The sequence below is a fragment of the Somniosus microcephalus genome, chromosome 2, assembly GCF_052327205.1.
Source record: "Somniosus microcephalus isolate GS21.2 chromosome 2, FLI_Smic_1.0, whole genome shotgun sequence".
Lineage (NCBI taxonomy): Eukaryota > Metazoa > Chordata > Chondrichthyes > Squaliformes > Somniosidae > Somniosus > Somniosus microcephalus.
Genome location: NC_140988.1, coordinates 273,644,821 through 273,658,193, shown reverse-complemented (window position 1 = coordinate 273,658,193; position 13,373 = coordinate 273,644,821). Strand labels below are relative to the sequence as shown.

General features: G+C 51.5%; 1 protein-coding gene across 1 annotated transcript in view; it reads left to right on the top strand.

Annotated features, from left to right (window-relative positions):
• Positions 1–13,373, top strand: part of LOC147123409 (sodium channel protein type 9 subunit alpha-like) — a gene marked incomplete at its 5' end in the record, with an annotated part of 190,436 nt that overhangs the window by 51,352 nt on the left and 125,711 nt on the right. The window contains 2 exon segments of the mRNA XM_085965975.1: positions 1,003–1,246; positions 11,377–11,549. Coding sequence (XP_085822101.1) covers positions 1,003–1,246; positions 11,377–11,549 — 417 coding nt within the window.

Below are 13,373 nucleotides of genomic sequence, written 5' to 3'. Positions count from 1 at the left end.
GCCTAATTCATAGGCTCCTTCCCTCCCTTAAAGGGAAGGACCAATGCTGAGGTCATTTCAAGGTAAAGCTGGGAATGGTTGGCCACAGCACCTGCGATCCACGAAGAGCAGCCCAAGCACTCTAAGAGAGAGAGTGCAGGGCTGATCAATCGCGGGATGGAAAACATTCAAAAAACAGCACACTGGGGTGATAATAAAATTTTGCCCTACCTGACCACCACTGCCTTTAATTACCGCTCCCCAAATGGCCATCCTCGGTGACAATGCCTCCTACAGCTGCTGTTGTTGATGCCCGGCGATGCTGCAGGGGGCGGAAGCGAATTTCAGATCCGGGGCGATAACGGGGCGCTGCGCACCGGATGACATCACGATCACCAGGGCGCTAGGGACCTAGGCGCTAAGTCTTAGTGCCAGCGCAAACGCGGCAACGAATTTTGTGGGCGTTGCTCAATTCGCGGTGCCCAGTCACAAACCCATTTGCGCCATGTTATCGCCCCCCGGAGGCGCTAGCGGGAGGCGCAAAGGAGGCCAATTTTTCCCCCCTAATGTCTAGTGACTGAAATTTAAGGAATCTCAACAAATTAAAACAAGATGGGACATCTCCATTTTATCACAGGCTCCATGAGTTAAATGTTTTTTTATTGATTTTTATCTCCTTCATTAGGAAAGGGTGGCCACACAACAGATAACACCATTAGGAAGTGCACAGGAGTGACCTAGGATAAATTTGCTGCATATTTTCTCTCCATTGGGCACTGTTTCTGACAATCCAGCTGAGGCAGAACACAATATATAGGGTATTATTGCCATTAACCTGTTTATTGACTGTAACTGGTAGAAAAGCAGGAAGGCAGATTAGCTGAAATCAATGTCACCATATCATCAGTTGTTCTTTTTAAACTGTATCTTGCCTGAATCGTTATTAAGACGTATTGTGGAACATTATTGTTATCATTTTAACCACTAATAATGATTTTAAATTCCCTCTATACTATTCTGCAGGTGTTAAACTTGTTCTTGGCTCTTCTTCTCAATTTCTTTTCTGGGGATACGCTAACTGCAAATGCAAAGGAAGAAAAGGCATCTCCATATAAAGATTATATCAAGAGCTTTCTACTTTTGTTAACATGCCGAAAACCAAATAAACCATTTTTGGGTAAAATACAACCAGATGAGAAAAAGGATAACTCAGAGGCGGACAGTGTTCATCCTACTAATGACGTCCCTTTATCAGACTGCAATACGAGTAAGAGTCTGAGAGCTTTGTATATCAGCATTTCAGCACAAACCAAATTGTACTCTTTTTACTTTTAATCAGCTTCCCTGACATAGTGGAAGCATTGCAAATATATTTTACATTTATTTATTATAATACAATCGGTTAGAAATTACTGTTGGTGCTATTAGTTAACAATTAGCCACATTCCTTTCTTCACTAATTCAACAGAGATATTAACTAATACCACAGTTGAAATAGCAGAGTCTTAGAAATGTGGCCAATGAAATCACCCATAATCATTTCTAGCTTAATAATTTTACCTAATAGTTTCACATTTAGTATTTTTTCTAATATATCCTAATATACTTCTAGTAGGTGTTGAAGATACCTGTTGTTATGGCAAAAAAATGAAAATTTGCAATTAATAGAATTAATCGAATGATACAGCACAGGAGGCCATTCAGCCCATTGTGCCTGTGCCGACCCTTTGGTAGAGTTATCCAATTAGTCCTACTCCCCTGCTCTTCCCCCTTAGCCCTGTAAAATTTTCTCTTCAAGTATTTATCCAATTCCCTTTTGAAAGTTACTATTGAATCTGCTTTCACCACCCTTTCAGACAGTGCATTCCAGATCACAACAACTCGCTGCGTAAAAAAAATGTTTCCTCATGTCGCCTCTGGTTGTTTTGCCAATCACCTTCAATCTGTGTCCTCTGGTTGCCGACCCTTCCGTTTCAGAAAATGCAGATCCATTCTCCATTATTGTGTTGTCCTACATACTCTCATGCTGACTGTGGCAAGGTACTAACATAACTCCAGAAGTGCAGTTTATATATACTGCTAGTGACAGCATCAACAATTTGCTATTTAAAGATTGCTTTAATACTCAATTTTAAAATGAATGTTAGCATTTCTAACATCCATTTGAATAATGTCAGAAAATAAGTTACCAAAACAATATGATACATTATTACTTGTCAAAAAGTGACAATTTATGCAGGATGGTTAGAAATGAACTTTTTCCTATAACATTGTACACTCCATTATGATAAGCTCGTTGATTAATTAATGATAGTAGCTAGATTGCTTGCTAATAAATAACCAGAACACTGAGAACAATTAAGGAAGTTTTGCTTCGAAATTAAACAACAAAGAATGTAACAGAAATTACACCACTGGCATTTGCATGTAGTCAATTATTAAAAATTAGTGATATCAAATATTTTGACTGGAATAATGTAACAACACTGATGACAAATTTTTTTCAGGGATTATCTGACATATAGACCGCAATTTTAAAGCCACACCCCCACGACGGGTGGAAGAGGGTCAGGGATTAAAATATCGGAATCAAGCAAACCAAGCCCAGCCTGCCACATTCCCAAGCGATTCATGCGTTGGATGAGGCTCCCACTAAAAGCAGGCGGGGGCCTATTTAACATGCAAAAGTCGTGGCCCAATGATGTCCTCGCCACAGCGACTTATTTTTAACCTCAACATGGGGAGTCCCATTCTGTCTGCTGCCTGGCAGCAGCAACAGCAGAGACCCAGGAAAGTTTCAGAACTTTGCCTGATAGTAGGCTCCTTTTGGGCCAGGAGGAGCAGGAGTGCTCACCCCAGGTCTTACAAGGAAGCTTTTGGCCACCCCAACTCGACACCTGCTTCCCAGCCCCCCGATCACAGTCTCAGCCTTCCCCCCCGCACCGATCACAATCTCAGCCTTCCCCCCCCACCGATCACAATCTCAACCTTCCCCCCCCCGATCACAATCTCAGCCTTCCCCCCGCCGATCACAGTCTCAACCTTCCCCCCCCGATCACAATCTCAACCTTCCCCCCCACGATCACAATCTCAACCTTCCCCCCCGCCGATCACAATCTCAACCTTCCCCCCCCCCGATCACAATCTCAGCCTTCCCCCCGCCGATCACAGTCTCAACCTTCCCCCCCCCCGATCACAATCTCAACCTTCCCCCCCGCCGATCACAATCTCAGCCTTCCCCCCCCCGATCACAATCTCAACCTTCCCCCCGCCGATCAGTCTCAACCTTCCCCCCCCGATCACAATCTCAACCTTCCCCCCCCCGATCACAATCTCAACCTTCCCCCCCCCCGATCACAATCTCAGCCTTCCCCCCCCCGATCACAGTCTCAACCTTCCCCGCCCCCCCGATCAGAGTCTCAACCTTCCCCCCATCACAATCTCAACCATCCCCCCCCCCGATCACAATCTCAACCTTCCCCCCCGATCACAATCTCAACCTTCCCCCCCATCACAATCTCAACCTTCCCCCCCGCCGATCACAATCTCAACCATCCCCCCCCCCCGATCACAATCTCAACCTTCCCCCCGATCACAATCTCAACCTTCCCCCCCGATCACAATCTCAACCTTCCCCCCCCGCCGATCACAATCTCAACCTTCCCCCCCCCCGATCACAGTCTCAACCTTCCCCCCCGATCACAATCTCAACCTTCCCCCCCCGATCACAATCTCAACCTTCCCCCCCCCGATCACAGTCTCAACCTTCCCCCCCGATCACAATCTCAACCTTCCCCCCCACCGATCACAATCTCAACCTTCCCCCCCCGATCACAATCTCAACCTTCCCCCCCGATCACAATCTCAACCTTCCCCCCCCGATCACAATCTCAACCTTCCCCCCCCCGATCACAATCTCAACCTTCCCCCCCCGATCACAATCTCAACCTTCCCCCCGCGATCACAATCTCAACCTTCCCCCCCGATCACAATCTCAACCTTCCCCCCCCGATCACAGTCTCAACCTTCCCCCCCCCGATCACAATCTCAACCTTCCCCCCCCCCGATCACAATCTCAACCTTCCCCCCACCGATCACAATCTCAACCTTCCCCCCCATCACAATCTCAACCTTCCCCCCACCGATCACAATCTCAACCTTCCCCCCCCCCGATCACAGTCTCAACCTTCCCCCCCCCGATCACAATCTCAACCTTCCGCCCCCCCGATCACAGTCTCAACCTTCCCCCCACCAATCACAGTCTCAACCTTCCCCCCCCAATCACAATCTCAACCTTCCCCCCCCGATCACAATCTCAACCTTCCCCCCCCGATCACAATCTCAACCTTCCCCCCCCCCGAACACAATCTCAACCTTCCCCCCCCCGATCACAATCTCAACCTTCCCCCCCCGATCACAGTCTCAACCTTCCCCCCCGATCACAATCTCAACCTTCCCCCCCCCCGATCACAATCTCAACCTTCCCCCCCCGATCACAATCTCAACCTTCCCCCACCGATCACAATCTCAACCTTTCCCCCCCCCGATCACAATCTCAACCTTCCCCCCCCGATCACAGTCTCAACCTTCCCCCCCATCACAATCTCAACCTTCCCCCCCGATCACAATCTCAACCTTCCCCCCCCCGATCACAATCTCAACCTTCCCCCCCCCGATCACAGTCTCAACCTTCCCCCCCCCGATCACAATCTCAACCTTCCCCCCACCGATCACAATCTCAACCTTCCCCCCCCCGATCACAATCTCAACCTTCCCCCACCGATCACAATCTCAACCTTCCCCCCCACGATCACAATCTCAACCTTCCGCCCCCCCCGATCACAATCTCAACCTTCCACCCCCCGATCACAATCTCAACCTTCCCCCCCCGATCACAGTCTCAACCTTCCCCCCCCCCGATCACAGTCTCAACCTTCCCCCCCCCCGATCACAATCTCAACCTTCCCCCCCCCGATCACAATCTCAACCTTCCCCCCCCCGATCACAATCTCAACCTTCCCCCCCCCGGATCACAATCTCAACCTTCCCCCCCCGATCACAGTCTCAACCTTCCCCCCCCCGATCACAGTCTCAACCTTCCCCCCCCCGATCACAATCTCAACCTTCCGCCCCCCCCGATCACAATCGCAACCTTCCCCCCCCCCGATCACAATCTCAACCTTCCCCCCCCCGATCACAATCTCAACCTTCCCCCCCCCCGATCACAATCTCAGCCTTCCCCCCCCGATCACAGTCTCAACCTTCCCCGCCCCCCCGATCAGAGTCTCAACCTTCCCCCCATCACAATCTCAACCATCCCCCCCCCCGATCACAATCTCAACCTTCCCCCCCGATCACAATCTCAACCTTCCCCCCCATCACAATCTCAACCTTCCCCCCCGCCGATCACAATCTCAACCATCCCCCCCCCCCCGATCACAATCTCAACCTTCCCCCCCCGATCACAATCTCAACCTTCCCCCCCGATCACAATCTCAACCTTCCCCCCCCCGCCGATCACAATCTCAACCTTCCCCCCCCCCGATCACAGTCTCAACCTTCCCCCCCGATCACAATCTCAACCTTCCCCCCCCCGATCACAATCTCAACCTTCCCCCCCCCGATCACAGTCTCAACCTTCCCCCCCGATCACAATCTCAACCTTCCCCCCCACCGATCACAATCTCAACCTTCCCCCCCCGATCACAATCTCAACCTTCCCCCCCCCCGATCACAATCTCAACCTTCCCCCCCCCGATCACAATCTCAACCTTCCCCCCCCGATCACAGTCTCAACCTTCCCCCCCGATCACAATCTCAACCTTCCCCCCCCCGGATCACAATCTCAACATTCCCCCCCGCCCGATCACAATCTCAACCTTCCCCCACCGATCACAATCTCAACCTTCCCCCCCCGATCACAATCTCAACCTTCCCCCCCCCGATCACAGTCTCAACCTTCCCCCCCCCATCACAATCTCAACCTTCCCCCCCGATCACAATCTCAACCTTCCCCCCCCCGATCACAATCTCAACCTTCCCCCCCCCGATCACAGTCTCAACCTTCCCCCCCCCGATCACAATCTCAACCTTCCCCCCACCGATCACAATCTCAACCTTCCCCCCCGATCACAATCTCAACCTTCCCCCACCGATCACAATCTCAACCTTCCCCCCCACGATCACAATCTCAACCTTCCGCCCCCCCCGATCACAATCTCAACCTTCCCCCCCCGATCACAATCTCAACCTTCCCCCCCCGATCACAACCTCAACCTTCCCCCCCCCGATCACAGTCTCAACCTTCCCCCCCAGATCACAATCTCAACCTTCCCCCCCCCGATCACAATCTCAACCTTCCCCCCCCGATCACAATCTCAACCTTCCCCCCCCCGATCACAATCTCAACCTTCCCCCCCCCGGATCACAATCTCAACCTTCCCCCCCCCGATCACAGTCTCAACCTTCCCCCCCCCGATCACAGTCTCAACCTTCCCCCCCCGATCACAGTCTCAACCTTCCCCCCCCGATCACAATCTCAACCTTCCCCCCACGATCACAGTCTCAAACTTCCCCCCCCCCGATCACAATCTCAACCTTCCCCCCCACAGATCACAATCTCAACCTTCGCCCCCCCCGATCACAATCTCAACCTTCCCCCCCCCGATCACAATCTCAACCTTCCCCCCCCCGATCACAATCTCAACCTTCCCCCCCCCAATCACAATCTCAACCTTCCCCCCCCCCAATCACAATCTCAACCTTCCCCTCCCCGATCACACTCTCAACCTTCCCCCCCCCGATCACAATCTCAACCTTCCCCCCCACGATCACAATCTCAACCTTCCCCCCCATCACAATCTCAACCTTCCGCCCCCCCGATCACAATCGCAACCTTCCCCCCCCCGATCGCAATCTCAACCTTCTCCCCCCCCCATCACAATCTCAACCTTCCCCCCCCCGATCACAATCTCAACCTTCCCCCCCCGATCACAATCTCAACCTTCCCCCCCATCACAATCTCAACCTTCCCCCCCCGATCACAATCTCAACCTTCCCCCCCCGATTACAATCTCAACCTTCCCTCCCGATCACAGTCTTAACCTTCCCCCCCCGATCACAATCTCAACCTTCCCCCCCGATCACAATCTCAACCTTCCCCCCCCGATCACAATCTCAACCTTCCCCCCCCATCACAATCTCAACCTTCCCCCCCCCGATCACAATCTCAACCTTCCCCCCCGATCACAATCTCAACCTTCCCCCCCCGATCACAGTCTCAACCTTCCCCCCCCCGATCACAGTCTCAACCTTCCCCCCCCCCGATCACAATCTCAACCTTCCCCCCCCGATCACAATCTCAACCTTCCCCCCCCCGATCACAATCTCAACCTTCCCCCCCCCGGATCACAATCTCAACCTTCCCCCCCCCGATCACAGTCTCAACCTTCCCCCCCCCGATCACAGTCTCAACCTTCCCCCCCCCGATCACAATCTCAACCTTCCCCCCCCGATCACAATCTCAACCTTCCCCCCCCCGATCACAATCTCAACCTTCCCCCCCCCGGATCACAATCTCAACCTTCCCCCCCCCGATCACAGTCTCAACCTTCCCCCCCCCGATCACAGTCTCAACCTTCCCCCCCCCGATCACAATCTCAACCTTCCCCCCCCCGATCACAATCTCAACCTTCCCCCCCCGATCACAATCTCAACCTTCCCCCCCCCGATCACAATCTCAACCTTCCCCCCCCCGGATCACAATCTCAACCTTCCCCCCCCCGATCACAGTCTCAACCTTCCCCCCCCCGATCACAGTCTCAACCTTCCCCCCCCCGATCACAATCTCAACCTTCCCCCCCCCGATCACAGTCTCAACCTTCCCCCCCCCCATCACAATCTCAACCTTCCCCCCCACAGATCACGATCTCAACCTTCCCCCCCCCCGATCACAATCTCAACCTTCCCCCCCCCGATCACAATCTCAACCTTCCCCCCCCCCGATCACAATCTCAACCTTCCCCCCCCGATCACAATCTCAACCTTCCCCCCCCGATCACAATCTCAACCTTCCCCCCCAGATCACAATCTCAACCTTCCCCCCCCGATCACAATCTCAACCTTCCCCCCCCATCACAATCTCAACCTTCCCCCCCCAATCACAATCTCAACCTTCCCCTCCCCGATCACACTCTCAACCTTCCCCCCCCGATCACAATCTCAACCTTCCCCCCCACGATCACAATCTCAACCTTCCCCCCCCATCACAATCTCAACCTTCCGCCCCCCCCGATCACAATCGCAACCTTCCCCCCCCCCGATCACAATCTCAACCTTCCCCCCCCCCGATCACAATCTCAACCTTCCCCCCCCGATCACAATCTCAACCTTCCCCCCCCCGATCACAATCTCAACCTTCCCCCCCCCGGATCACAATCTCAACCTTCCCCCCCCCGATCACAGTCTCAACCTTCCCCCCCCCGATCACAGTCTCAACCTTCCCCCCCCCGATCACAATCTCAACCTTCCCCCCCCGATCACAGTCTCAACCTTCCCCCCCCCCATCACAATCTCAACCTTCCCCCCCACAGATCACGATCTCAACCTTCCCCCCCCCGATCACAATCTCAACCTTCCCCCCCCCGATCACAATCTCAACCTTCCCCCCCCCCCGATCACAATCTCAACCTTCCCCCCCCGATCACAATCTCAACCTTCCCCCCCCGATCACAATCTCAACCTTCCCCCCCAGATCACAATCTCAACCTTCCCCCCCCGATCACAATCTCAACCTTCCCCCCCCATCACAATCTCAACCTTCCCCCCCCAATCACAATCTCAACCTTCCCCTCCCCGATCACACTCTCAACCTTCCCCCCCCGATCACAATCTCAACCTTCCCCCCCACGATCACAATCTCAACCTTCCCCCCCATCACAATCTCAACCTTCCGCCCCCCCCGATCACAATCGCAACCTTCCCCCCCCCCGATCACAATCTCAACCTTCTCCCCCCCCCATCACAATCTCAACCTTCCCCCCCCCGATCACAATCTCAACCTTCCCCCCCCCGATCACAATCTCAACCTTCCCCCCCATCACAATCTCAACCTTCCCCCCCCGATCACAATCTCAACCTTCCCCCCCCGATCACAATCTCAACCTTCCCTCCCGATCACAGTCTTAACCTTCCCCCCCCGATCACAATCTCAACCTTCCCCCCCGATCACAATCTCAACCTTCCCCCCCATCACAATCTCAACCTTCCCCCCCGATCACAATCTCAACCTTCCCCCCCCGATCACAATCTCAACCTTCCCCCCCCCCCGATCACAATCTCAACCTTCCCCCCCCAATCACAGTCTCAACCTTCCCCCCCCGATCACAATCTCAACCTTCCCCCCACCGATCACAATCTCAACCTTCCCCCCCGATCACAATCTCAACCTTCCGCCCCCCCCGATCACAATCTCAACCTTCCCCCACCGATCACAATCTCAACCTTCCCCCCCGATCACAATCTCAACCTTCCCCCCCCGATCACAATCTCAACCTTCCCCCCCGATCACAATCTCAACCTTCCCCCCCCCGATCACAATCTCAACCTTCCCTCCCCCAATCACAATCTCAACCTTCCCCCCCCGATCACAATCTCAACCTTCCCCCCCCGATCGCAATCTCAACCTTCCCCCCCGATCACAATCTCAACCTTCCCCCCCCGATCACAGTCTCAACCTTCCCCCCCCACCGATCACAATCTCAACCTTCCCCCCCCCGATCACAATCTCAACCTTCCCCCCCCCGATCACAATCTCAGCCTTCCCCCCACCGATCACAATCTCAACCTTCCCCCCCGCCGATCACAATCTCAACCTTCCCCCCCCGATCACAATCACAACCTTCCCCCCCCGATCACAATCTCAACCTTCCCCCCCGATCACAGTCTCAACCTTCCCCCCCCCGATCACAATCTCAACCTTCCCCCCCCGATCACAATCTCAACCTTCCCCCCCCGATCACAGTCTCAACCTTCCCCCCCCCATCACAATCTCAACCTTCCCCCCCCGATCACAATCTCAACCTTCCCCCCCCGATCACAGTCTCAACCTTCCCCCCCCCGATCACAATCTCAACCTTCCCCCCCCGATCACAATCTCAACCTTCCCCCCCCATCACAGTCTCAACCTTCCCCCCCCCCGATCACAATCTCAACCTTGCCCCCCCCCGATCACAGTCTCAACCTTCCCCCCCCATCACAATCTCAACCTTCCCCCCCCCCCGATCACAGACTCAACCTTCCTTCCCAGCCCTCCCCCCAGATAGTGGCCTCAGCCTTTCTCTACCCCTTCCGATCGTGGTCTCAGCATTCCTCCCCTGCACTCCCATCGGATAGGCAGTCAATCTGTCCGACGGGAGTCAGCACAAAATTATTTAAATGGGGCCCTGCCATTAAAATTGGCAGGGCCTCCACTTCCACGCCTTGCCTGGTTCTTTGTCCACTACCGGACTTCCACACACCCTCCCCGTTAATAACAAGGCCTCAATATCGTTTAATTCAGTAAGAAATCATTCCACTCAAAAAATCAGTGTACAGTACAGCAAATCTGAATCAATTTTTTCGTGAAATGAAACGAAAACTTCATTCAACATTAAGCTCACCAGCTGTATGTAAATGAGGCCCGGGCTTCAAACTGGCTTGTGCCTCCCTGTGAGAACAATGAACAGACAACAGTCCTGCTCTGCTGACCAACCATCCATTGTGCCCTTCTAGTAAAAATTGCCCTCATTGTACCCACCAAGAGTATCACCTGCGACCTCTGTCCAACTTTCATTCCCTTTGACTGGGATATCTTGAAGTTTCCAGTTGGTACCTCCGAATAATTACATGGCTAAGACCGAAGGCTCAGTATAGGGGAGTCACAGACACAAACCCTCAACTGAACTTTCCATGTTATAGAGTGTTGGATCTCCAATACATTGCAATCCACGTCTCCCTCTGTAATTGTTATTTTGTACCCATTATTCTCATAGTGGTGTTATCAAAATCTATTGTAAAACTTGGAAATCGCGTGGAAGTTAGACCATCTTCAGAGCTGCAGTCGCCTCACACTGGATTGTTCTCTTAATCCCTCTTTTGTGAGCACAGTTCCAGTGCTGGGAGCAGCGCAGGGTGACTTCCACTGTTATTGGTGCGATATAAGTAATAATGTAATGCCATTTTAAAGTGAAAGAGTTTGTCACTGATAACACTTCCACTAAATGGAAATTATTAAGACTGTTGGTTTTTCAAATTCGACTTTTGTTGTACAAATGTTAGACCCGATGATACTCCGCAATAAGCAAACTATGCTTCTGTTTCATAAGTGTATCGTTTGAAACTATCTGTTCTTTCTTGTAGACGTGGAAAAAGAAATAAGATCGTCAAGCACTGTTGAACCAACAGCATTGCCAACGTTCTCCCGTAGTGGTGCACTCCCTCCAATAGGCAAAAGTGAAGTGCCTACTGTCAGCGCACTGTGTGATCCAGCTATAAGTGGGCGGAAGTATGAAAATGGATCAGCGGTCTTGATGGTAACACGTGAATTCAATTCTACCCATTTGGATTTAGTATCTCGTCTTATAGACACCAGGCCCAAAATTCCACTGTGGCTGCTTCACCAGTGGAGAAGTGGCAGAGCAGAGCTCCTGTCCGCTTTTTGCAATAAGCAGTAGACTTCATCCCAAATTGCGAGGTTGGGGTCACTTTCATGGTCAGAGCTCTTCAGTGTTTCCCACCCCAATCCATCCTCGTAAGGCCCTTCTGAACCAAAGATAAAAATAAACTTTGGAATCTTCAGCTTCCTCCAAGCAGAAAGTAATTGATCCCCTTAGTCTTGGAAAGGTTTCAAGCCTTTCGAAAACCCTTAAAGAGACTCAACTGGCCTCAGTTTTGCTGAGGCCTTTTAAAGGTAGAATTTCAAGGCTAGCCCCAGAGCAACCCCTGACATACCCCTCCACCCCCCCCCCACCGACCCCCCCCCCACCCCACCCACCCTGCCCCCCCTCCAGTCTCCTCCCCGCTTCATGTTTGGGAGAAACGGAAGATCCACCCTATGGTCCCCACCTGAAAATAGCTGGAGTGACAAAACAGGATGGGATCCTTGCAGGTTCCATTCCAAATTTTTCCTGCACTAGCCAATCTGCCCTTGATCTGGGCTGAAACTTTAAGGTCACTATATTTCATTTCATTTAAACATTGTGGAACAAACCTTTAAAATAAAGACTTGCATTTATACAGTACCCTGTCGTGTTTCTTAGAAATATCCCAAAATGCTTCAATGCGATGAATTACTTTGAAAGTGCAGTTACGGTTGTTATATAAGCAAATGTGGCAGACATTCTGCACATAGTGAGATTCCAGAGACAGCATTGAGATTGAAGGTGCCAGAAAGGAATCTAGGCTGCCTATTAGCCATGAATAAATTTTCTCTTTCAGTTGCTATGGCACATAGGCACCTAGAAACATTTATGAGCAAGCTATAAAAGTTGGGCTATATCACTAAGATTTAGCTATGAATCTGGTTAACTAAAGTGTATGAATACTTCATTCCACTTTGCTATTTAACACTGCTGCTTCATGAAATATTATTTTTTTTCTTATTCATTATTGGGATGTGGGCATCACTGACATTTATTGCACACCTCTAATTGCCCTGAGAAAGTGGTGGTGGGCCTTTTTCTTGAACCATTGCACTTTTTGTAGTGATTTGATACAGCTGAGGGGCATGTTAAGAGTCAACCACGATCGTGCGGGACTGGAGTCACATATAGGCCAGGCAGGGTAAGGATGGCAGGTTTCCTTCCCTAAACTGAATTCAAATTCTCAAACTACCATGGTGGGATTTGTACTCATGTTCTCTAGATTATTAGTCCAGGCCTCTGGATTATTCATCCAGTAACATAACTGTTACTCTAAAAAAAAAACCTCTTCATATTGCTTTATGAAATATCTTATTATCATGCTCCATGATGTAAAATAAAACACATTTCTTGGTCACGAGAAAGGCTTCATGGCTGCATTTCACCTGGACATGGAGCATGCCTAGTTCATGCTAATTACAAGAGCCAGGAAACTGGTACACTCTTTCAGATCTGCCTGATGGATACATTTCTGGTGCACAGTGCTGGTGTTGCACTCAGTTGCATTCCCTGCCAAGCAAATTCGGTACTCTGAACTCTAGGAGTCATACTGAATGCAGTGGGCCACAGGCCATCAATCTACGCTACAGGTACACCCAACATTCTATCACACTTACTGTAGCATAAAAAAGGACAATTATCAGCAGCGATTTAGAAATTACAGATGAGGCTGAAGGCATAAGAATTATTTTTTAGAGGATACGTTCAATTGCTATG